This window comes from Rhopalosiphum maidis, chromosome 1 (assembly GCF_003676215.2).
Source record: "Rhopalosiphum maidis isolate BTI-1 chromosome 1, ASM367621v3, whole genome shotgun sequence".
NCBI lineage: Eukaryota > Metazoa > Arthropoda > Insecta > Hemiptera > Aphididae > Rhopalosiphum > Rhopalosiphum maidis.
Genome location: NC_040877.1, coordinates 23,923,561 through 23,950,830, shown reverse-complemented (window position 1 = coordinate 23,950,830; position 27,270 = coordinate 23,923,561). Strand labels below are relative to the sequence as shown.

At 29.7% G+C, this 27,270-nt stretch overlaps 2 protein-coding genes and 1 pseudogene across 3 annotated transcripts; all 3 read left to right on the top strand.

Moving 5' to 3' along the window:
- Nucleotides 1-4,269: 4,269 nt before the first annotated feature.
- LOC113548356 lies at nt 4,270-7,905 on the top strand. The gene is made up of 3 exons (XM_026949198.1): nt 4,270-4,469; nt 5,267-5,393; nt 5,893-7,905. The coding sequence occupies exons 2-3, from the start codon at nt 5,307-5,309 to the stop codon at nt 7,771-7,773; spliced, it is 1,968 nt and encodes a 655-aa protein (XP_026804999.1). The 5' UTR covers nt 4,270-4,469; nt 5,267-5,306; the 3' UTR covers nt 7,774-7,905.
- Nucleotides 7,906-9,846: 1,941 nt separating this feature from the next.
- Nucleotides 9,847-16,051, top strand: LOC113549607. 2 transcript variants are annotated; one of them, XM_026950991.1, is made up of 3 exons: nt 9,847-9,972; nt 11,317-11,443; nt 14,102-16,051. In XM_026950991.1, exons 2-3 carry the CDS (start codon nt 11,357-11,359, stop codon nt 15,773-15,775), a joined length of 1,761 nt encoding a protein of 586 aa, XP_026806792.1. In that variant the 5' UTR covers nt 9,847-9,972; nt 11,317-11,356; the 3' UTR covers nt 15,776-16,051. The 2 variants fall into 2 exon arrangements, with proteins under 2 accessions (XP_026806792.1, XP_026806793.1); XM_026950992.1 differs by lacking the exons at nt 9,847-9,972; nt 11,317-11,443 and adding an exon at nt 12,775-12,860.
- A 6,603-nt stretch (nt 16,052-22,654) lies between these two features.
- LOC113560431 lies at nt 22,655-24,815 on the top strand (annotated as a pseudogene).
- The last annotated feature ends 2,455 nt before the right edge of the window (nt 24,816-27,270 follow it).

Sequence of the window (27,270 nt, the reverse complement as noted above, 5' to 3'; positions counted from 1 at the left end):
ATAAAAAATATCATGACAGTGATATTGCTAGCGGCACTGGTGAATAAGACTGCGGACAGTAGTACTGGCGAGTCAGACAGCGGACAGCGGTAAACGATTAATAGTAGAGGCGCGTTTGACTTTGATAGTGTCATATTAATTGGCAGAGACTGTAATTTGGTTAGAATATAAATATCAGCTGTACCAATCAAGAATTCTTGGGTACGATGTTTATGCATGACATCGACGGCGACCAGATGCAGACATAATATTATAGACATATATTAAAGACATATTTTTAATCGTGGACTTAACCGACGAGGCGATAATTATTATCCATTATCAGAACCTGTGCGGTGGTGTACTTTCTGCTTCGTATTTACGTCTTGGGATATTGACGGCCGAGTTATGTCGCCGGTGATCACCGATTCCGTAGCACTTTCATCGCGCACAATAATATCACACACCATATCTGCTAGCCGTCTGTACTATCGTTACGTACAGTATAAAAAAAAAACGCTTGCGATACTCTTTCACCTCTGACCGGCCAAAAGAATATTATATTTCGAGGTGACTAGTACCGTATACTTTTTATTCTTTTTAACCTTGTCCCGTCCGCGTACACTGTGTTATGCCATGTATTTAATAAGATAAATCACTCGGAAGGTACCGTATAGTAAAGAATGACGAAACAAACGACTCAATGTATTAGCGATTTAAGCAATGTCTGAATACTACCAAAATACATAAGTCATGATGATATATTTTATAAACTTAGTGTTTTATAATATCGAAATAACGATCGCATAATAAAAAATAATTATTAGAATTAATATTCAGAATAAACATGGCATGATATTTTAAACAAATTTTCTAAAATTTAAAGATGACGGCGAATATAATTTATATGATTTTTAAATAATTCATATACTAATTATAAGTACCTAGCCTCGTTACTTAGATTTAGTTAAATCATAATATCAATACAATCATTAAAAGTATTTAATTTATAACGTTTGCCTTATCACGGTACTTATTGTCGTAAGACGGCGAGGTAGTAAGTCACGCAAGCTGGTACATAATATGTAATTCGATATTAAAATAAATATGGTTTTGTTTTATTTAGACTCTGATGTCAGCGTTACAAAGTAGTAGCACACCGACGGCGGTGTCGAACGAAATCGGTTGCCCGGATTCAATGCGGTGCGCGATCAAAGGTCGGTGTCGAAATGGCGACGAAATCAACGCGGCGACTGTCGATCCGCTGGCCGAACGGCGAACATCCGTGACGATCGCCTTTAGAAATCGCGAAACCTTCGCGGAGAAACGAAAGAGACGAACGGTAAAGGTAACGACGACGGTGTCGGTGGAAATAAAGTGCACGGGGACCAGGGGGTCCGGGACCATGACGATCGATTGCTCCGCATCGCCGTCGGAAAAGCACGCGAACGAAGCGACGAAGGTCGACGTAGCGTGTCACACTTGCGGCGCTCCGGGTCCCGTGTTGGACGCGGACCTACGGATTAGCGTTTTAGCTTCGGGCGGCACCGCCGTGTCGGTTCGCGGCCGTCATTTCGTTGAGCCGTGCACGGCGTCCCCCGTCCGTCTGTTCGTCGTGCTACCGGACGGCGCCGTGCAGTTCGCGACCGGCCGGTCAACGACACGTACATGGTCTGCCGGTCGTCGAGAGTGAGTAGTAGCGGCACCGGCCGGGCGGATTGGGCTGTCGGCCGAGGGCGGCTGTTGGATTTCGAGCTGAACGTGATGGACTCTGCGGGCGGCGATCAGTCGCTCTCCGTGGACGGTCCGTCACTCGGTTATCGCGTGCGCCCAGATCCGGTGCTAGTGGACTTCGAAACGGACGTACGCGGTTCGGTGATCGTCAACGGTCACCACTCGCAGGACGTACAACCCGACGACGTTATCGTGCGGTTTCCCGATCTGCCGGCCGTGGGTTGCGCAGTCGTGTCGGTCACGCAACACATCGTCGTGGTGTGCGAGTCCACCGCGTCGGTCGCCGAGTCGCGGGCGATTTCCGTAGCGATTGGCGATTCACCGGAGTACACCGTGTTCAGAAGAGAGTCGCCTCGACCCGACGGTGCGTCCGCACCAACGAATTATTGCCGGTGTCTCGCGATGGCTGTCCTGTCCGTTCTGCTGGTGACGTGTGTGTGTGTGTCTCGACTCGTTGTTGTCTCCGAACGAAAAATCGGTACGACGAGTCAAAAACGACCAGTAACCCGCCGGTGGCATGCGTAGGATCGCGGGACTTGCACGAGCCCACCGTTGTTGTTTGACGGTTATTCGACCGTCTATTTAGTTATAACATATTATAATATTGTCAATTGAATTAACAATTTGTTTTTTTTTTAATATTACGTGTTATGTAATCATATATATGTCACATTGTCACAACAATAATAGACCACGCACTTGCGGGTAACCGAAATACTTGGTATTACGCTATTACTTACCCGTGTGATTAAGGAGTATTATGATATGTAACTCAAAAAAAAAGTTGAAGAGGTCGCTGAGCAAGATTATTGAGTGCTAGTGTATGCTTAGTGTGTAGATAGGTGTATATATGTGTTTATAAATTATAAGGGTGTATATACTTAAGATAAATAAATAAAATAGTGAAATGGGTCATGTATATACTGCTGTATAATAATTAAATTCCTAATAATAAAATAATAAAATATGAAACAAATTGGGTAAACCATAAAAGTTACATAAATATAGAAATTTTAGCCCTTTTAGCCCGACAGTTAAAACAATAATAAATGTAGCTACTTGAGCTGATATATAATTACAATAATATAAACAATTAACCCGTGTTGCTGGTAACAATATATGAAACGAATAATAATATTAAATAAATAGTATATAATAATTCAGAGTGACACAGAAAATAATTAAAGTACTTACGATTTAATATAATACGGTATAGTGGAGCGTAGTCTACTCAAATGGTCTCTACCCCACGAAAACAACAATAATTTCACATATAGAACACGAAAAATAATATATTATAATAAATTCACATCTCAACAATACAAAACAGTAGTGATTCGCGCATTTTGAAATGAATATATAAGAATTATAAAAACGTAACGAGATACAGAAATACAGAATTATACGATTATAATAATAAATAATTTAGTGTAAATTGCATATTTTAATGATGTAATAAAGCATAGTGATTCGTGCTCACAGTTATTATGTAATATATATAATAATAAAAATCAGTGAAATAACCTCTCGGCTATTGTCCTATTGTCAGTGGATCACGTTACAGTAGTTATACAATTTTACAGTGGATGCTGCTTAATGTGGGCACGTTGGAACCAGCCCTGTTTGCCCACATTAAGTGGTTGCCCATAAAAACCGAAATTAGTTGAATTAATTATTTGTATTGGGACCAGACCATTTTGCCCATATTATATGGGGATGCCCATATTAACCGGTGCCCATATTGGGCGGAATCCATCGTATTGTATAGTGAACGACACGATACGTCAATACGTGTTAGAGAAACAAACACAATGTAATTAGGTATATTATTTTTGCTGCTGTGATATAAAAAACAGATGCTATAGACATAGGCTTCAACGCTAATAGATTTTAGATTCGTTTGTTACATTATAAGTATCATACAGCATAATAATCGTTAATATTAATAAAGCTTTTTCATATATGATTTTTCGAATATTGGTATTTTATTTTATTCATTTTTAACATAACCAAAACATTTTCAGATGAATACTTTAGGTCCAAAATATTTTAGCCCCAGATTAATTTCTATGGTTCATTTATTATTATTACTGGCTATTATTTACTGGAATAAATGACGGATAAAATGGCTACTTAATACTTTGTTTCTTGTTTTTTGGAAATTCATTATACTATTTCGCACCGACACTTTATTATATTACGCTATAAAAGTATATTTTTTTCGTGGAAAATTAAACATTATGATTTTAATTAGAAAATAAAAATGAAAAAATGTAATGTGACTACTGACTAATTACCAACTTCAAACAAAAGATATAATAATGTTTCTTGTAATTTTAAAATGTGATAGTACAGTCTAAGCAATGCGTTTGTATGTTCATAACATATTATTGTTAAATTACAATTTTTACACATATTTTCATAAACAGGAATGGAATTTTAGTTGTATACTAACATTGACAATTATCTATTCAAACATTGTTTTGATTGTATTATCTACGGTTTATTTATACGGGATGAAGTTTGATAAACAATTTAATACAATTTACATTTTTATGTCGAACGTTGACTATGATACATATTAGTTTGTGATTAAATTTAATTTTTCTCATGTATAACAAAAACTTTAGAATCATTTACATTTACATTAAAAAAGTGTTTTTCTTTTCAAATAAATATCAGTTATTTAGCAGTAATTATTTATACTACAAACATTTTTGGTGACTCGGGGAGGTCAATCATCTATCACTATTTTGGTAACAAATTGATTTATAATATTAATTTGTAGTTGATTATTGTCTACAATTTCCCAGTAAAAACCATTTTAACTCGATACCAATCTTCAAATAAGATAAATATACGTAACAAAGTATACTCACTGTTAATTATTAAAATGTATAATTTCAGATTTTGGATATAGCTATAATTTTAAATAAATCTATTTGACACATTCCCTTGCAAAAATCACCACGCAATAATCTAAAATTCTATTAGATATTGTGTTGTATGTAGAGTAAAGATTGTGTTCGATTATATAATTATAATTATAGGTACCCATAACATGTGGTTTTATTATTACTTATTATTATTTATTATGATTTTATTATTTGGACGAGAAGATTGTATTTTGTATAATTAGAAGTACCTAGAATCCCAGACATCAATTAATCAGTTATTTTTGTTAAATTTTACTTAAACATAATTAAATTCTTACATATTTAGCTGAATAATTTTTATAAAAATGTTATAATTTTAAAAAATATAGAAGGTAATACATCTTTTTAATTAAAAGTACATTTCCTATAATTGTGTAATTGAAGAAATTGTACAAAAACGATTTTATTTATACCTATTAGAATATTATATAATATGTATATATATATTAATATAAGCATATATTATATTGATAAGTTCTATTTATATATGATACAATATAATATACATAATATAAAATAATTTATTGTTATTTTTTATTTATAAAAAATATAATATTTATTTGAATATTTTGAAGTAAAAATCTTAAAATAATCTATAATTAAATAATTGTTCATAGATGAATAATATCTTTGACCATTCATTATTTGAACGGCATCATGGCTTATTGCAGAAAGCTTAACAAAAATAAAAATTATGTGAACTGCCATTCTTTCAACGGACTACTTATACTGGTATATACAATGGTAAATACAAATATAAATTAATAATTATGATTTAAAAAAACTAGAAAATATTTTAATTTTATTGAAGTGTATATCAAAATATCTGTTTAATAACACTTAAAGAATTTACAGAAAATAATTCAAAATTTAAAATGTACATTGAAAAAAAATGTATTTTACCATAATATTCAATAAGTTATTCTATTCTCAATATATTTTAGTAATAAATATTTAAAAAAAATGTTTAACAAAATGATTTGAAACCTAGACATAAAAGAAAAAATATTAAATAAACTATAAGAAGTTTAAAATTATACATATAAAATTATAAAATGATATATACGTAATAAATATAACAATAAACTGCAGAATCTTACATCGTTCATTAGATTTAGTCAAAAAATAAATATAGCTTTAACAATTTTTCGACTATATTATTAGAATCCTAAAAATTAATAATATTAAAAAAAATAAACTTTAAATGCTAATAAAAATTAATAAATGTTTATTTTTTTATTAGATGTTGGTGTTTGAATCATGCTGTAGTACATTGGAAACGGAGTCAAATAATACCAGTTGTTCGAATGCACTAACATGCACTAAATGTACAATCAAAGCTCAGTGTCAATGGTCCCTAGAACAACAGAAGTGTATAAAAAAGATTCTTATACATTTTTCAAGTTTAACAGCCTCCACTATAAGGGAGTGTCCACAGTTTTCAGTTGATAAACAATATGATTATAATGATTATTTTGTTAATTTGAAATACATTGTTAAGGTATCAAACGATTCAGTAGGATTCATGAATTATCTTCGAACCAGTGAAATTTTTTTACGGAGAACATTATACCGTGATCAATCTTTGATCAAGGGAAAAACAAACGATAGTTTAATATTTTCATTACGCACAACGGCAATATTTTACAAAATATTCAATATTCCGTCGATCACTGAATTTCTTTTTATCGAGTTCAATGGCGTTATGTTGCGGTTCGACAACGTCGGCGATCATTATGTTACGTTTTATAGACGTGACGATAAATGTGCCAACGACGAGAATGACAAATTCTGTGCGACTTGTGCATGGAATTACAATGGGTATTCTAACTACTTGAAATGGTGTTTGGACGAAAGCGTTTGTGAGGGTCGAAAGCAGTTGTATCTGAAGAATAACGCCGAAGATATAATTTCTGTAGCATCATTATTAGACCGGCAAAACGAAGAAGTGTATGTGACGAACGACTGTCCTGAAGTAAACGTGACGGCGGTCCATCCGTTGTTTGGACCGCATACTGGTGGAACGGTGGTAACGATCACAGTTAGAAACCACTGGATACTTGCTGAGGACACAACGATACTGGTGATGGTGGCAGGTATGGTGTGCATGAACCCCAGAACATCAGGATTCGAAACCATCACTTGCACCACGTCACCATGGGTAAACATTACAGGAGGACCACCGGCTCTCGGTCCAATCCTGGTCAAATACTCGTCGGACAAAGGTGGATTAACGATCGAATCGTTGCAGAGATTCCAGTATGACGTCCGTCCTATTTGTGGCTCACCCAGTCCCGTATTGGACGCGAACCAACGAATTAGAGCCTTAGAATCGGAAAACATCACCGTGCCGGTGCGTGGAGCTTATTTCGTAAAACCATGTGTTGTATCCTCCGCTCAACTATTCGTCGTGCTGCCAAACGGTACAATGCAGTTTGCATCCAGTTATTGTGATAAACCGGTCAACGACACTTACATGGTTTGTCGATCGCCGAGAGTGGATATCCGTGTCTGGCGTGACGCAGACTCATCTATTGATGGGTTGTTATTGAATTTCGGGCTGAATGTGACTAATTTCATCGGAAATCAGTCGCTGTTGGTGGAAGGGCCATCACACGGTTTTCACGTACTCTTCGATCCGATAATAGTGGATTTTAATATAATAAATAGTACCGGTTCAGTAGAATTCAACGGCCGCTACTTGAATCACGTGCAGTCCGACGTCATCCTGATAAGGATCCCAAAATCATCGGCGAAAGGTTGCAAATCTGTGCTGGACTGCTTAGTCGTGGCGGCGTATTGTGAAGATGTGGTGTTTTCACAACAACGTATGATATGCAAGCCGAACGTGTCCATCGCTCCAGCTGCCACTGAATCGCACATCTTGGTCACGATTGGAGATCGGTTGTCGTATACCGTGCCTAATAGATCGTCACCCCCCGAGCATTCAGATCTTATCGGCCCCGTAAAACCATCCATACTTTTCGACTGGTGGCGAACGATCATCTCCTTGTCCACGTCACTATTGATTGTTTTTGCATTGGTTTGTTGTCTAAAGACTAAAAATCAGTACGACTTGACGGAAACTTTTCGTTATCCACCGGTGGCTTTCTCAAGATCATAAGCTGGCTACATGCGATGTAGTTTTAAATTATTAATTAGTTTTCAATGTATTCATCTTGATTTTTATTATTACTTACGTACACATAATATATTATAAAAATATACGTGTTTTATTACCAATATTATTCCCAAATAGGAACTTGTTTTGATAAAATGAATAAAAAATAAATTTTAGAATATTCCAAATAATTTTATTATTTTCAATTTTCCAACGATGCTATTATAAATTTATAAAATTACTAATGATAATATGCTCAATGTGTTCTATTATTTTTATCTTATTCAATTCTTCACCAAAGAATTTTTAAATTAAATATTTTTTTGATTTTATGGGAATTAACATGAAATAGTTAAAAAAAAAACTATTCGGGGTTAGTTTTATGTTCAACAATTATAGTATGCAATCACTATATGTTTTGTTTAGACATTAAAAAAAAAATTTAGGTCGATAGTTTCACAAATAATATAATAAAATCATTTTTTTTTATATATTTTATCAAACAGTGCTTAATTTTTTTTTTATTTTTTAGTGAACGTAGGATTTTTGTAATTCGTGATTTAAATGTAGTACTGTTTTTTAAATGCTAAATTATGAATATGGTATAAACTAATGTACTTATAAACTGTACCAAGTAATAATAGCACATAAACACCAGATTTTTGTTATATTATCATAGATATATTTAGTAGATATTATTGAAATTTTAAAACACTGTCTAATTGATATTTTAGTTTATTTTATTAAATATACGAGATAAACTTTTTGGAACATATATACATTATATTACACTTTACAATATATGTATAGTATAGTAGTTAGTATACTATGTATATTAATTATATAAACAATAACAAAAATGTTCTGATAGCTAGAAGGTTAAGTTATAATACAAAATGATTCTAAAGAAATGAAGGATCCACATTATCATTGGACAACATACGTCTCATAGGTTAATTTTTATGGAAGTTGGTCGAGGCAAAGGGAACATAAAAAAGAGCTACAGATCGGGAGGAGCGCTGAGGGCGCTGAGGCACTCTGAATGAAATTAAAGAAAGTAATTCAGTAAAATATTTATATATTTACATATATAATTAAGAATTTTCATATAGTGATAAATTCCATATTTATAAGAAATATGGCTTAGTTCAAGTTAAATTATAAGCCATTTTATTATAATTCTTATAAAATAAAATTTACTTATTGCAAAAAGTATTGAATACATATTTTTAAGTTAATCATTTATAACTTAAAACATTCCCATCTAAAAACCTTATTTTATTTAAACCTTAAATAATGTATAAATTTAATTTAATTTAAATTAGGTTCAGTAACCGTATTGTGTATTAAAATAACACTATTTAATTAAAAAAATATAATGTAAGTATTTAAACTATTTTTCCCATTAAATAAATATAAAATTATATATTAATCAAGGAATATATATATTTTATTTTATGGATATATTATAATATATCTGAATTCAATGATGAATCCTTGTATACGAAAAACGATTCAGAATATATGAGATTGTTTGATCAGAATCTATTTGAAGTATAGTATATGTTATATTATATTTAAAATATTATTAGTATTATATTAATTTAGAATAGATAAGACTAATTTTTGTCATCAATATTGTACAGAATTTGTGTAATAACTTATGGGCCAAAGAACGGTGTTCATATGCTCTAAGTATTTTAATAAGTTTAATAATTGAAATTAGTCAAAAATATTTTTAAAAATGTATTGTGTATGAAAAATAATATTGTATATAATTTAGCGTTTAAAATTTGTACTATAAATATATGATTTGATTTTAACTTACTTAGACTCTAAGCAATGTGCTTCTATATTCGTAATATATTATTATTAAAGTGCAATATTTACTCATATTTTCGTAAACAACAATGGAATTTTAGATAAATAGTAACATTGGTGATTATTTATTCAAACATTCCTTTGATTGCATTATCTATGATCTATTTAACACGGAATTAAGTTAGATAAATGTTTTAATACAATTTACACTTTTATGTCGAACGTTGACTATGATACATATTAGTTTGTGATTAAATTTTATTATTTTTAAATATAACAAGCTTTATAATTTTTATATTAAAAAGGTGTTTCTTTTATAATAAATATAAGTTATTCAACAATATTTATTTATACTACGAACATATTTTGTGAAATGGAAAGGTAAATCATACATTGCTATTTTGGTAACAAATTGATTTATAATATTAATATATAGTTAATTATTGTTTACAATTGTCCAGTAATAACTTAACTATCTCGATACCAATGAAATAAGATAAACACTCAAGTATACATTGTTCATTATTAAAATTTACACTTTCAGATTTCGGATATACCTATAAAGTTAAATAAATCTATTTGATACATTTCCCTTGCGAAAATCGCCACGCAATAACCTTAAAATTCTATTAGATTTGGTATTTTATGTAAAGAATAAAAATTGTATTCAATTATATCATTATAAGTACAAGTATACAGACCATGTTATTTTATTATTACATATTATTATTAATAACAATTTCATTTTTTGGACTGATGTATACAGAATAAAATCGTATTTTGTATAATTATTAGAAGTAGAGTCCAAGACATTAGTTCTTCAGTTATTTTTGTAAAGTTTAATTTAACCAAAGTTAAATCCCTAAACACTTTAGTTGAATAATTTTAACAACAATTTTATAATTTTAAAATATATAGTGGGTAATATACTAGCTAATACGTCATTTTAATTAAAAAAACATTATCTATAATTGTATAATTGAAGAAACTCGCAAAAGTTATACAAAACCGATTTCATATATAGAGTGTCCTGCGGAGATCTGTCAAATAAAATAATGAAATCACTTTTGTTCTAATCAATATTTTTATAAAATGTCTTTTAAATATAATTCATAGGCACTTGCGTTTTATTTTAAGTATAAATTTATTATTTTTAAAACTTAAAAATTAATTTAAAAAGTTTCCAAAATATTCAAAATAGCCAAAATTTAAAAAAAAATTTAGATGGTAAAAACATTTATTTAAGTCAAGTGGTTAATTTTTTACAATTTTTTTAAATATCAATATAATTTTTAAATGGGTGTATGTTAAAATTCAACTATTTTTTCATTGTTTTACATAAATTAGATCGTAATTTACTTAACGAAAATATGATATTTAAAAAAATTGTAAAACATCAGCTACTCGACTTAAATAAATGTTTTTACCAACTGAATTTTTTAGTGTTTTATTTTTAGTATTAAAAAATAAAAATAAAAAATGTAAACAAAAATGTAGCGCAAGTGTCTATAAATAATTATATTTAAAATAATTTTTTTAAAAATATTGATTAGATTTCCGTGGGAGACCCCGTATATCTATATATTAGCACATTTACATTTATTAGTTATATATATATAGTTAAATATTATTTATTATTTAAAAATTTATAATAATTATAATATTTATTTCAATATTTTGAAATAAAAATCGTAAAATAATCTATAATTAAATAATTATTTACAGATAAAAAATATCTTAGAACATTCATTATTTGGACGATATCATGACTTATCGCAGAAAGCTTAACAAAAATCAAAATAATGTAAACCACTATTCTTTCAACGGACTATTTGTACTGCTATATACAATGGTAAATACAAATATAAATTGATAAATATGATTTAGAAAATAAAGAAAATATATTAATTTTATTGAAGTGTATATCACAATATTTTTTCAATAACACTTAAAGAATTTACATAAAATAATTAAAAATTAGGATGAGCATAGAAAAAAATCATTATTTTATCATATTCGAGAAGTTATTCTATTTCGAATATATTTTAGTAGAAAATATTATATTTAGTAAAAAAAATGTTTAAAACAAAACGATTTGAAACTGAAATTGAACACAACTGAAGTTGTGAGAAGTATAAAATTATATAAATAAAGTATCTATATGTACGTAATAAATATAACAATAAACTGCAAAATCTTACTTCGTTCATAATTTTTCGACTATAATATTAGCATCCTAAAAATTATTAATGTTAAACAAAAAATAAATTGACTTAAAATGCAAATAAAATGAATAAAGTTTTTTCCATTAGTTTTTGATGTTTGAATCATATGGTAGTACATTGGAAACGGAGTCAAATAATACCAGTTGTTCAAATGCACTAACATGCACTAAATGTAAAATCGAAGCTCAATGTCAATGATCTTTAGAACACCGGAAGTGTATAAAAAAGATTCTTTTACATTTTTCAAGGTTAACAGTCTCTACTATAGGGGAGTGTCCAGAGTTTTCAATTGATAAACGATATAATTATGATATTTATTATGATTTTAATTATTTTAATTACACTTTTAAGGTATTAAAGGATTTAGTAGGTTTCAAGAATTATCTTCTTACCAGTAAAATTTATTTGCATACAATATCATCAATTTTTAGTCTCAGATTTTATAAAGAAAAAAATGATATTTTTTTTCAATAGACTTTTGGAAAATATTATACAATTTCTCCGATTAGCCGTTCACTTTTTTTTTATTGAGTTCAATAAGGTCATTTTGCGGTTGGACAACGTCGCCGATCATTATGTTACGTTTAATAGACGTAATCAATGTGCCGACTACGAGAAGAATAAATTCTGTGAGATTTGTGCATGGAACTACAACGGGTATTCTAACTACTTGAAATGGTGTTCGAAGCACGTCTGCGAGGGTCGAAAGCAGTTGTACCTGAAGAACAATGCCGAAGAATTAAAAAAATATGCAACATTTAATTTAAACGATCAGATTGAAGAAGCTTACGTGAGGAACGACTGTCCTGAAGTAAACGTGACGGCGGTCGATTCGCTGTCTAGGCCACGTAATGGTGGAACAACGGTAACGATCAGAGTAAGAAACCACAGGATAGTTGCGGAGGACACAACGATATTGGTGATGGTGGTGTACCACGTCATTATGGATAAACGTCAACGAAGAACCACAGACCTTCAGTCCGATCCTAGTAAAATAATCGTCGTACGATTTTTTGTAGATTAACGATCATCACAGAGATTCCAGTATGTCATCCGTTTGTGTAGATGTGGTGTTTTTTACAACAACGTATAATATGCTAGCCGAACGTAACCATTATTCCAGCTGCCACTGAATCGCACAACATTTTGGTCGCGATTGGCGATCGGTTGTCAGACACCGTGCCCAATAGATTTCCCCCCCCCCCCAAGATGGCTTTCTTTATGATGTAGTTTAAAAGAGTTAATTTACAAGCAGTGTATTCATTTTGATTGTTATAGTAACTTAACATAATATATTCCAATATAACGAGTATTTTGTTTCCAATATTATTCCTAAAAATGAACCTGTTTTGATAAATTATGTAAAAAATAACCTAACGGACTATTTTAATATATTATGGTAAATACAAATATAAATTAATAATAATTATGATTTAAAAAAAACTAGAAAATATTTTAATTTTATTGAAGTGTAAACCAAAATTTTTGTTCAATAATACTCAAAGATTTACACAAAACAATTTAAAAATTAAAATGAGCATTGAAAAAAAAATGTATTTTATCTTAATATTCAATAAGTTATTCTATTCTCAGTATATTTTAGTAGTAAATATTAAAAAAAAAATTGTTTAACAGAATGATTTGAAACGAGATATACATCAGGGGCGTCATTTTGGGAGGATCAGGGTGTGCGGTTGCACCCCTTACTTTTAAAATAATTTCAATTGGCCTGCACCCTAATGAAATAATGCACGATTATTAATATGATTTAAATTAAATTGAATTTTAAATATTTTGATTACAACTTTAAATTACATTTGTTTTAAACAAATATTCTGCTATACATTTTTTTTGTATTTTAGTTTTTAAATTGATTTTTAATATTTATGTGAATGCATTGATTTGTTCCATGATGTATAGAAAAAAATTGGAAGCAGAATAATGTACATATACGTACTAAATCTATTTTTGTATGGCCTGTTTGATTCTTCGCACACCCGAAAAAAAACCCGAAATTACGCCCCTGACTTACATAAAAGAAAAAATATTGAATAAGCTATAAGAAGTTTAAAATTATATATATATAATTATAAAGTAAAATATATACGTAATAAATATGACAAAAAACTGCAGAATCTTACCTCGTTCATTAGATTTAGTCAAAATATAAATATAGCTTTTAACAATTTTTCGACTATATTATTGGAATCTTAAAAATTAATAATATTAAAAAAAAAATAAACTTTAAATGCAAATAAAAATTAATAAATGGTTTTTTTCATTAGATGTTGGTGTTTGAATCATATTGTAATACATTGGAAATGGTGTCAAATAATACCAGTTGTTCAAATGCACGAACGTGCACTAAATGTACAATCAATACTCAGTGTCAATGGTCTCTAGAACAACAGAAATGTGTAAAAAAGACAAATTTTTCAAATTTAACAGTTTCTACTATTAGGGAGTGTCCACAGTTTTCTGTTGATAAACAATTTGATTATAATAGTTATTCTTTAATTTTTGGTTATATTGATCTAAAATATATTGTTAAGGTATCAAACGATTTAGTAGGTTTCATGAATTACCTTCGAACCAGGAACATTTATTTACAAAGAACATTATACAGAGAAAAATATTTGATCAAGGGAATCACAAATGATAGTTTAATATTTTCATTACGCACAACGGCAATATTCAACAAAACATTCAATATTCCGTTGATCACTGACTTTATTTTTATTGAGTTCAACGGAGTTATGATGCGGTTCGACAACGTCTCCGATCATTATGTTACGTTTTATAGACATGATAAAAAATGTGCCGATGACGAGAAGGATAAATTCTGTGTGATTTGTGCATGGAACTACAACGGGTATTCGAACTACTTGAAATGGTGTTCGAAGCACAACGTTTGTGTGGGTCGAGAGCAGTTGTACATGAAGAACATCACCGAAGATATCATTTATGTAAAATCATTAATTGTAAAACAGCAGAATGAAGAAGCTTACGTTAGGAACGACTGTCCTGAAGTAAAGGTGACAGCGGTCGATCCGCTTTCTGGGCCACGTAATGGTGGAACAACGGTAACGATCAGAGTAAGAAACCACAGGATACTTTCGGAGGACACGAAGATACTGGTGATGGTGGCAGGTATGGTGTGCATGAACCCCAGAACATTAGGATCCGAAACGATCACTTGCACCACGTCACCATGGATAAACGTTACAGGAGGTCCACCGATCTCCGGTCCGATCCTAGTCAAATACTTGTCGTACGAAGGTGGATTAACGATCGAATCATCACAGACATTTCAGTATGACGTCCATCCGACTTGTGGCTCACCAAAACCCGTACTGGACGCGGAGCTACGACTTAGAGCCTTAGAATCAAGTGACATCACTGTTCCGGTGCATGGAGTTCATTTCATCACACCATGTGTTGCATCTCCCGCCCGACTCTTCGTCGTGCTGCCAAACGATACAATACAGTTCGCGTCCAGTGATTGTGATAAACCAGTCAACGACACGTACATGGTCTGTCGATCGCCCAGAATTGACAGCAGTGTATGGCGTGACGCATACTCATCTGATGAAGGACTCTTATTGAATTTCGGACTGAATGTGATGAATTTCATCGGAAATCAGTCGCTGTTGGTGGAAGGGCCGTCACACGGTTTTAACCTACTCTTCGTCCCAGCTGTAACTGAATCGCCCAACATCTTGGTCACGAATGGCGATCGGTTGTTATACACCGTGTCCAATAGATTTCAACCCTCTGTTTTTACTGATAGGTGCCGTGTTATAATCTGGTGGTTTACGTGTCTGTTGCTTGTTTTCGCATTGGTTTTTTATCTAAAGACCGAAAATAAGTACGGCACGACGAAAAATGTTGGTGACCCACTGGTGTCTTCCACGAGATCACAAACTGGCGGATACTACGATGTAGTTTTAAATAGTTAATTTACTTGCAGTGTATTCATTTTGGTTGTTATTATTAACTGAACATGATATATTCCAAAATAATAAGTGTTTTTTTTTGCGTATTCGGGATTTAACATGAAACAATTAAAGAACTATTCGGGGTTGGTATTACGTCCAACAAATATAGTTTGTTAATTTTGTTACATATTTGTATCAATTGGCATTTAAAAAAATACATATGTTAAAGGTTTCATAAATAATATAATGAAATAATTTTATTATATACTTAATCAAACAGTGCTTAAATATGTATTAATTTTTATCGTGAACGTAGAATTTTAGTGATTTGTGATTTAAATGTAATATTATATATTAAATACTAAATTACGATTACGATTTAAATGAATTTATGTACTTTACTATACAATAATAGCAGTTAATTACAAAATATTTGTAATATTATAGGTAGTTATGATAAGTAGATAAATATTGAAAGTTATAAAATATCTTCTACTTAATATATTCATAGCATTTTAGTTAACAATTTATAATTTCCATAAAGTGCTGAATTCCATATGTATAATATGTAATATAACTCTATTTAAGTGATTATGAAATACACCTCTGTTTAAGTTAAGTTACATGTCATTAATGTTAGGAAATTATAGTTATAGTAGAAAAAGTATTGAATACATATTTATTCTCTAAATTAACCGATGCTAATTTAAATCATTCCCATCAAATAACCCTATTTAGTTTAACCTTTTATTAATGTTTTGATTTAATTTTAATTAAATTAAGTCTAATAACCGTACAGTGTAGTAAAATCCTGATAAAGATCCCAAAATCATCGGCAAAAGGTGGCAAATCCGTGCTGAACTGTTTAGTCGTGGCGGTATGTTGTGAAGATGTGGTGTTTAAACAACAACGTATAATATGCTAGCCGAACGTAACCATTACTCTAGCTGCCACTGAATTGCACAATATCTTAGTCGCGATTGGCGATCGGTTGTCGGACACCGTGCCCAATAGATTTCCCCTCCCCAAGATGGCTTACTCTACGATGTAGTTTTAAACAGTTAATTTACAAGCAGTGTATTCATTTTGGTTGTTATAGTAACTTAACATAATATATTCCAAAATAACGAGTATTTTTTTTCCAATATTATTCCCAAAAATGAACCTGTTTTGATAAATTATGTAAAAAATAACCTAACGGACTATTTTAATATACTATGGTAAATACAAATATAAATTAATTATAATTATGATTTAAAAAAAACTAGAAAATATTTTAATTTTATTGAAGTGTATATCAAAATGTTTGTTCAATAATACTTAAAGAATTTACACAAAACAATTTGAAAATTAAAATGAGCGTTGAAAAAAAATGTATTTTATTATTATATTTAATAAGTTATTCTATTATCAGTACATTTCAGTAGTAAATATTTTAAAACAATAACATTTAAAATAATAATAATCTATGGACGAATGGCAGATCTTTAATCGTGGAAAGTGAAGAAAAAAAAATATATCAGGACTGTGACGACTAGCCGCTAGCGGTACTGGCGAATAAGACAGCGGACAGTGGTATTGGCGAGTCAAATAGCCTAATGGCAGAGACTGTGCCGAGTGATTTGGTTAGAATATAAATATTAGCTGTGCCGATCATGAGTTTCCGGGTACGATGCTGATGTGTGACATCGACGACGACCGGATACAAACATAACCGACGAGGCGATAACTATTATCCATATCTGCAGAATCTGTGCGGTAGTGTACTTTCTGTATCATATTTACGTCTTGGGATATCGACGGCTGAAATATGTCGCCGGTGATCGCCGATTCTGCAGCATTTTAATCGCATATTCATTATCACTGTCATCGTGCACTATAACATCGCACACCATATCTACTAGCCATCCGTTACAATCGTTACGCACAGTAAAAAAAAAACCACTCGCGATATTCTTCCGCCTCTGACGGACCAAGAGAATAATATTATATTTCAATGTGACTAGTGCTGTATTTTTATTATAATTCTATTGTAAACATAATCTTTCAGTTATGGCACCACTTTTTAGGACAACATCTTGACATAAATATTTAGGTTATAATGCCGAGTTGTTTTGTTTGAAATTACGTTGGCTGCGTCTTTCTTTAGAGTTACTTATCACATTACATCCGAAGCGTCATAAATATTAATAAATAAAACATAGTTATTTTTTTTATACAATAGCAATAAATTATTGATAAAAAAATATAGGTAAGTATCTAAAACATTACAAAATGTTTAATTTTTATTATGACTAGCTATTTAACTAAATTTCTATGATATAACTATACTTATGACATATTCATTTACCAGCTCTTTCTGTATTAAATGTTTCTTGCCGACTTTAACTTGTGAATACCCATTAATTAAATATAAATTTAATATATTATTTTATTATTAGTATTACAATGTAAGATTTTATGGTGCGCTCGAATAAGAGTCGTAATATTAATAATATTATTATTTCCGAGGGATACAATTTATTATATTTATTTATTATAATACCTATTGTCATATGTTGGGTTACAGCTACACTTATTGTAAATATTGTTTTTATAGAATAAAAACAACCGTACAACGTCAGTACAAATTTATAAGTGTACATAAAATATAAAATACCTACTCATATTAATAAACTCTTGTTAAACGTATTTTGCGCTAATATAGAGTGTTGCCGGGTGTATAGTATAGGCAAAGTAGTTTATAGTATAGTACGTATTAGTACGTGACTGTAGTAGCGTAGTGTTCAATATTTTTAATAATTACAATTTAGCTCATTGCAATTTTGTTCGCCGAGAGAATGTATAAATTATTTAACCATAACACACCATTCCCCGTCGTTAATACTAAAATCTAAAATTACCACTCTTCACCAACAATAGTAGTCACAAGCTAAATTATCTTTGAGAACGAAATATAGTATCATAAAAAAAAAAACTATTAGCTACTTTCTATTTTTTATACTTCAGTTGACGTATTTTATACATTTGAATGTCATTTATAATATATAAAATTTTATTTTATTTTACAATAGATAAGTTTTTTTCTGTAATAATCTCAGTCAAATAATCGGGTTTTCAGTGTTTTCATTAGTGTTGAGATAATGCGGATACTCGGATATTTTAAAATCTTGATAAAAAATAATTTTGATAAAATTTAAAAAATAAAACTTATTAATATAGTCGAATATTCGGATAACCGTACTATTTGGATATTATACTATTCCGATACAATTAGATATTATACTTACTATTCAGATATTGCAATGCTTAAATTCCAATTCTTATAAAATTTATCTCACGAGTCACAATAAAAATAAACGCAGTTAACGAGTTGCGTCCCAACTGTTTTATGAAATTTTATACAAGTTATGTGCTGATAAATTCAAAACGATATTTTACACAAGAATAAAATATGTATGAAAACGGTATCATTTAAATTTTTACCTAATATGTGATATTATTAAAATGATTTATATAGTCATTTTTAATTTTAATTATCTTAATTAGACGAAACATTATTGATTATTGTTAAGTTAGGTTAATATTTTTACTATAATAATATAACAATTTTTTGTACGAACTTCTCATTTTTCGTGTAACATATAGTACATAATATATATTATACATTTATACCTTTAATATTGTAATAGACAAATTTCTCAATTTAAATTTATAAAAATTGTTTTATTTACATTTTTGCCTGATATGTTATATTATTACAATTATTTGTGTAGTTATTTTTAATTTAAATTTATATTAGATAGACCAAATTTGTGTGTAATCCGAAAAAAATTGAGGGACACAATTCAGTGTTTGGGACACAACTCGTTTGCAGCCAAAATAAATATCTACATACTTGTAAAACATTGAAAATACAGAAATCTGAATACTACTATAAATATTCGAACATTCGAGTATAAGAATCCATAATATTCGGATTTTGCAATTTGAAATATTCGGATATAACATTCTGGCTGTCCAAATATATGTCACAATACTAGATATCACATCATTATTAATGTATGAAATCACCAGAAAAAAATTGTTTTGTAAATTATGGTGTAAAGTTAGTTGAGGTGAGGTCAGCCCCAACCGATAAGCTATATGTGTCATACTTAATAGTATTTCATGTCCATATCATAACGGTGGTCTTAACTTATCGTTAATTTTTCTTCAACCAAATTAATAATTACAACACTATAAAAAAATGTGGGTAAAATATTATTATCGTCCTCGTAAAATCGTGTCGTTTTTATGTTTTGTTATAATTGCATTTAAACCGCGTAAACATTTGTTTTTTGTTTAGTTGATCTATACAACATTACCTTTTGCGAGTTATTAACTCATTAAATAAATCAAAAAATAATAAATAAATAAAATTGATTATAAGCGAAAAAAATAAATTCAATGTCTTATTGCGATGCACAGATGAGATTATTTCCATAGTATAAATAACCACTCAGTATCATCTCGATATATACCTACTTTTTAGTGGACAGTTATGGAGTGGAAGAATGTTGCAAAAATGTTTTATCTTTGAGTTTTGACCATCACGGGCGGCGTGCGGAAACAGTAGCGATATAGCATTGACAATAATACACGATTAAAGTGCTAAAAAAAAAAAAAAAACAGTGATAACCGACCCGGAATTACTCGTTCACTGAGATTCCGATGCGTAAAAGTGATACTTAGTGGATCAAAATTGGACTCGAAAATTATCGCCCAGTCGGTCATCATGCTGCCTGTATTCGGTCACCGCCGACGTCACTATGACGGTCTCATGACGATCGGCACTGATGACATTATTTTTATTCTAAAGTCAGTTACCTCGTACAGTCTCCACCGTCAATAAATCGTTTTCGCAGTCAGCACAATAATACCGGAGTTGCGTTGTTTCCCGCGCACGTACAAATAGCCACGTTACCGCTATCGTTTGATATCGCGGGGTACGCTTCGATATATATATACATATATACATATATATATTTATATGCTTGATTTATCTCAGCGGCCGTCGATCTGTACACAAATATTAATTTATATCTGTCAATAATGCAACATTTTCTCGATCTTTTTTCACCGTCGGTAACGTTTTGCTACACCGCAAATTCGATTTTTCATCATTTTTAAATCTTGCAGCTTACATGTGTAACATTGTATTGTTTGTCATCGTTTGCATTCGGCCGATGTGTTCGTTTAAATTATATTCAAACTATGTGACATTTAACTAGATTTAATAATAATTTTCATTAATTGAATTTGACACAGAAAACAAGTTTGCATGACAGATTAGTATTGTTTCAATTCATTTTATGATTAATATTTAATATTATTAGTTTTGTTAATTATGAGTGGATTTTGTATCGGAAAACAAGATATATATATATATATATATATATATATAAATAAAAGTGACAAAGTATTTTTATTTGAACATAATTTTTTTATAATTATTTTATATTTATATGTGAATGTTAAATATTAGTTTGTTACCATATTGTTGTACACTCGTAGTTTGTAGTTAGTAGTTTGTACGGAAACAGTTCAACACGTTTCTAAATTGCGTTCGTTTCTACAAAACCTAACCTAACCTGCAGTACCAAGCCTCATTACTTAGATTTAGTTAGATCACAATATTAATACTATTATTAAAACTATTTAATTTATAATGTTTGCCTTATCACGATACTTATTGTAGAAATCAGACGGCGAGGTAGTATAATAGTTACGTAAGTACTTAATTACATATTATTCGGTATTAAATTAAATATAGTTTTGTTTTATTTAGACTGTGATACCAGCATTACAAAGTAGTAGCACACTATGAACGGAGTCGAATGAAATCGGTTGCCATTGAATTCAATGCAAGAACGATCAACGTTTTGTGTCAAAACTCCGAAGAAATCAACGCACGGACTGTAATATATAACTAACTTTAAACAAAAGATAAAATAATCTTTCTTGTAAATTTAGTATATATTTACTAACTTTACAGTTTTATAATATGATAGTATACAGTCTAAGCAATGCGTTTGTATGTTCATAACATATTATGAAATTAAAATTTTTACACATTTTTTCGTAAACAAGAATGGAATTTTAGTTGTATACTAACATTGACAATTATCTATTCAAACATTGTTTTGATTGTATTATCTACGGTTTATTTATACGGGATGAAGTTTGATAAAACTTACATTTTTATGTCAATCGTTTACTATAATACATGTCAGTTAGTAATTAAATTTAATTATTTTCAAATATAACAAAAACTTTATAATCATTTACTTTTACATTAAAAAGCGTTTTTCTTTTCAAAAAAATATCTGCAGTTATTTAGTAATATTTATTTTTACTACAAAAATTGTTGGCGACTCAGGAAGGTCGATCATCTGTCATTATTTTGGTAACAAATTGCTTTATAATATTAATATGTAGTTAAATATTGTTTACAAATGTCCAGTAATAACCATTTTATCTCGATACAAATGAAATGAGATAAACATATGTAATAAAGTATATTCGCTGTTAAATATTAAAACATTTTATAATTTTAAAAAATATAGTGGGTGATACACTAACTGATACGTCCTTTTAATTAAAAGTACATTACCTATAATTGTATAATTGAAGAAACTCCTAAAAGTGATACAAAGCCGATTTAATATATATCTATTAGCATATATATATAATTATTAGTTATATTTATATATATGAAACATATAAAGTTATTTTTTGTTTATAATAATTAAAATATTTATTTCAACATTTTGAAGTAAAAATCTTAAAATAATCTATAATTAAATAATTGTTCATAGATGAATAATATCTTTGACCATTCATTATTTGAACGGCATCATGGCTTATTGCAGAAAGCTTAACAAAAATAAAAATTATGTGAACTGCCATTCTTTCAACGGAGTACTTATACTGGTATATACAATGGTAAATACAAATATAAATTAATAATATTGTAATTTAGAAAATAAAGAAAATATTTTAATTTTATTGACGTGTATATCAAACTATTTGTTCAATTATACTTAGAATTTACATAAAATAATTTACAATTTAAAATGAGCATGGAAAAAAATCATTATTTTATCATATTCCACAAGTTATTCTATTTTCGATACTTTTTAGTAGAAATATTTAAAAATATGTTTAACAGAACGATTTGAAACTGAAATTGAAGTTGTGAGAAGTTAAACATTATATAAATAAAGTATCTATATGTACGTGATATAAATATAACAATAGACTTCAAAATCTTACCTCTTTCATAATTTTTTGACTATAATATTAGCATCCTAAAAATTATTAATGTTAAAAAAAATAAACAGACATAAAATGCAAATAAAAATTATTAAATGGTTTTTTTCCATTAGATTTTTGTGTTTGAATCATATGGTAGTACATTGGAAACAGAGTCAAATAATACCAGTTGTTCAAATGCACTAACATGCACTAAATGTAAAATCGAAGCTCAATGTCAATGATCTTTAGAACATCGGAAGTGTATAAAAAAGATTCTTTTACATTTTTCAAGGTTAACAGTCTCTACTATAGGGGAGTGTCCAGAGTTTTCAGTTGATAAACAATATAATTATGATATTTATTATGATTTTAATTATTTTAATTACACTTTTAAGGTATTAAAGGATTTAGTAGGTTTCAAGAATTACCTTCTTACCAGTAAAATTTATTTGCATACAATATCATCAATTTTTAGTCTCAGATTTTATAAAGAAAAAAATGATATTTTTTTTCAATAGACTTTTGGAAAATATTATACAATTTCTCCGATTAGCGTTCACTTTTTTTTTATTGAATTCAATAAGGTCATTTTGCGGTTGGACAACGTCGCCGATCATTATGTTACGTTTACTAGACGTAATCAATGTGCCGACAACGAGAAAAATAAATTCTGTGAGATTTGTGCATGGAACTACAACGGGTATTCTAACTACTTGAAATGGTGTTCGAAGCACAACGTCTGTGAGGGTCGAAAACAGTTGTACCTGAAGAACAACACCGAAGATATCATTTCTGTAAAATCATTAATTGTAAAACAGCAGAATGAAGAAGCTTACGTGAGGAACGACTTACCTGAAGTAAACGTGACAGCGGTCGATTCGCTTTCTGGGCCACGTAATGGTGGAACGACGGTAACGATCACTGTTAGAAATCACAGGATACTTGCGGAGGACACGAAGATACTGGTGATGGTGGCAGGAATGGTGTACGTGAACCAAAGAACATCAGGACCCGGGACGATCACTTGCACCACGTAACTATTGCTAAACGTCAACGAAGAACCACCGATCCCCGGTCCAATCCTAATCAAATACTCGTCGGACAAAAGTAGATTAACGATCGAATCATCACAGACATTTCAGTATGACGTCCATCCGACTTGTGGCTCGCCCAGACCCGTACTGGACACGAAGCAACGACTCAGAGCTTTAGAATCGGGAGACATCACTGTGCCGGTGCGTGGTGTTCATTTCGTCAAACCATGTGTTGCGTCCTCCGCCTGACTCTTCGTCGTGTTGCCAAACAGTAACATATAGTCGCGTCCAGTGAGTGTGATAAACCAGTCAACGACACGTACATGGTCTGTCGATCGTCAAAAGTAGAAAGCTCTTTTTAATTCATAAAAGTGGCCACAAAGTCCAAAAAAGTTACTGACCACTAGTGTAGAGCATTTCTATTTGCAGCGGAACATGCAACATATACATATGCGGAACATATGCATAATGCATATGTTTTTTGTGTTTAATAAGTATAAATAACTTGAAATTAATCTAAAATATTCTTAAAAATGTATTGTGTATGAAAATAATAATGATATTGTTTAAAATCTGTGCGATTATGATATTTTAATTATACAACAAATTACCTGAATTTGATTAAGTAAAAATCGTCATTTTTCTTAATCTCGAATCAATGCCGTAACGAAGCCCCGGACATAGTCAATGTATATTTTTTTATAGGGTACCTATACAAAAATAAATAATGATGGTGATTTTTTTTTTATAAAGTCTAAAAATAGAATGTGAAGGCCCACTACCCAGTGGCCAGTGTATTGCTATTAAAATATAACTTCACTTTAACAAGTGTTCTTTTTTTTTTATAAGTATTAATTAAAGCTTGTGTAAAAATATATAGTTCTAAAACAAGGATTGCATAACATTAAGATTGTGTGTACCTATATTATATTTAAACATATAATTGTATAAAACAATCTTTACCATTTTTGAAATGATAAAAAATGTATGACAAACATATACAAATAATATTAACTAATAAGATTTCAATTGATCATACTTTTTACTTGATATTAGACAGTAATTCAACAAATTCTATAACTGCGCTTGAAGGAGTAAGAACTAATGACACGAGCCATGGGCAGCAATTAGTAATTATAGTCTAGAATTAGGATGTTATTACGATTTTGTATATTGTTTTTGTTTGTCCAATAACTTTCATTTTTATATAGAAATGTGTTTCATGATATCTATATTATTCAAAATATCAAAATTGTATTTTGCATATAAAATGAAAATTCTTTATAACGAATCTGAAGGAACCAAGAGATTTCTTTCGTTAAAGAGAATTTTCGTAATAGAGATAGTTTAAAAAAACACAATTTTTGTTAGAAATTACGTCGATAATAAAATGAATTTATTCGATATCGATAATAATGGTATTATTACAATATTAAAAGTAGATAATGAAAAAATGTAATAGTTCTTCGAAATTTCGGCATTTTTGCCGTTTATTTTTATAATTTATAATATTTAACAGGTAAATTGTGTTATGAAACATACAATATTGTTTCGTTATTGAGAGTGACTATACGTTATAGAGAATGAATTGACTTATGGGTTATAAAGCAAACCAACTATTATTGTCTAATGTTTACGTTATATAGAGTTTTTCGTTGTAAAGAGTTTTTTTGTTATAAAGAGTTTTTACTATAATTGTATATCTTACCATTTTTTATTTAAAAGTGCATTATTTGTGTTTTTTCTATTTTTAAGCGCGTATTTGTCGGTTTTTTGATGCAAAATGCTAAAAAATATATATTTTATTAATCAAATCTGAAATAAGTTTGATTATCTGTATTTTTCAAATTATTTGTTATGAATTTAATATGGTTATACGGAGTAAAGGTACCTACTTAAATATAGACGTATTACTGTATTAGCATTGACTAAATATACTATACACACACACACATATATATATATATATATATAATCAATGGTATTAACACCAAATAGACAAAGATTTACAATGAAGATAAAAATTTACAACGAACAAGATAAATGAAAAAACAAAATAAGGAAAAATATATAATGAACAACAAATAAAACATAAAATAGGAATAATAAATACAGCAAGTTAATTAAAAAGTTGAGTCGGTTCGATATTGAAAATTTTCATCATTCTTATATAAGTGGCTCATTAGCAGTTAGTATAGTTTGTGTTAAAAAAAGAAATATAAAACCGATAATTATTACATTTAGCCAAAATAGTAATGTATTTCAGTTGATGCAATAAAGGGGATCTGGGGATTCAATTTAACCTGAGAGTAAATTAAAAAGAAAAGATAAATTCACTTGTACTATCATACCAGTCATCGTAGATAATTTCAGAGAATAAAGGACTGGAAAATAATCATGTTGCTGGTGCTCAATTATTGAAATGTATTTATATTTTATTGTGATGTACGCTGACAAGCTCATAATCGTTTTTCGTGTACATTTTTTTATCATTGAACTTAAATTTAACACATCCACGTACCTTCACTTACAGTGACACCTGTCACCTAATGTATAACAGAGTACAAAGCGGCACCCAGTTGCCGTTGTATCAATGTTCAATAAATAAATTATAATAAATTCCTTAAACTTTTCGATTGGCAACTTAATGTCCTTAAACCATGTAGGATGGCGGCTAGAAAATTTAATAGGCATAATGCAAACAATTATATGAGTAAAGAAAACACATACAGAAACATGAATGGGCACTAGGCAGCGAACAGTTTAGTTATGAAAATATGGTATAAACACTATAAACTTAAAAAAAAAAATACGTTATACGTTATACGTATACATAAGTTATATAATTATAATTAATTATAATTATATAATTATATGATGAACTATTAAGCGTATAATGGACATAACATAATTTAAAATCTTTAGAGGATAATTAATTTTAATTACAAACATGTAATCGTATTATCTGTAATTTATTTTAAAAAATCACACTGTTCAAAATTAAACTTTTCCTCATAGATTTTAAAAACTTAATGTTTTATCTAAATCTACTGATGATCCTATTTTGAGTATTAGGAGTTTTTTTTACTGCGTGTGTGTTTCAAATTAAAATCCAAGTGCCTGGATATTAATTTTATACATTGCTTCAAAAACTCTCATTGAACAAGATCCTTCGATTTTGTG

Excerpts from the sequence above, each read along its gene's own strand:
- LOC113548356 (XM_026949198.1), top strand. The coding sequence starts at position 5,307 with ATGGCTTATTGCAGAAAGCTTAACAAAAATAAAAATTATGTGAACTGC. Across the intron at positions 5,394-5,892 it reads TTATACTGGTATATACAATG|ATGTTGGTGTTTGAATCATG; the intron begins GTAAATACAAAT and ends TTTTTTTATTAG.
- LOC113549607 (XM_026950991.1), top strand. The coding sequence starts at position 11,357 with ATGACTTATCGCAGAAAGCTTAACAAAAATCAAAATAATGTAAACCAC. Across the intron at positions 11,444-14,101 it reads TTGTACTGCTATATACAATG|ATGTTGGTGTTTGAATCATA; the intron begins GTAAATACAAAT and ends TTTTTTCATTAG.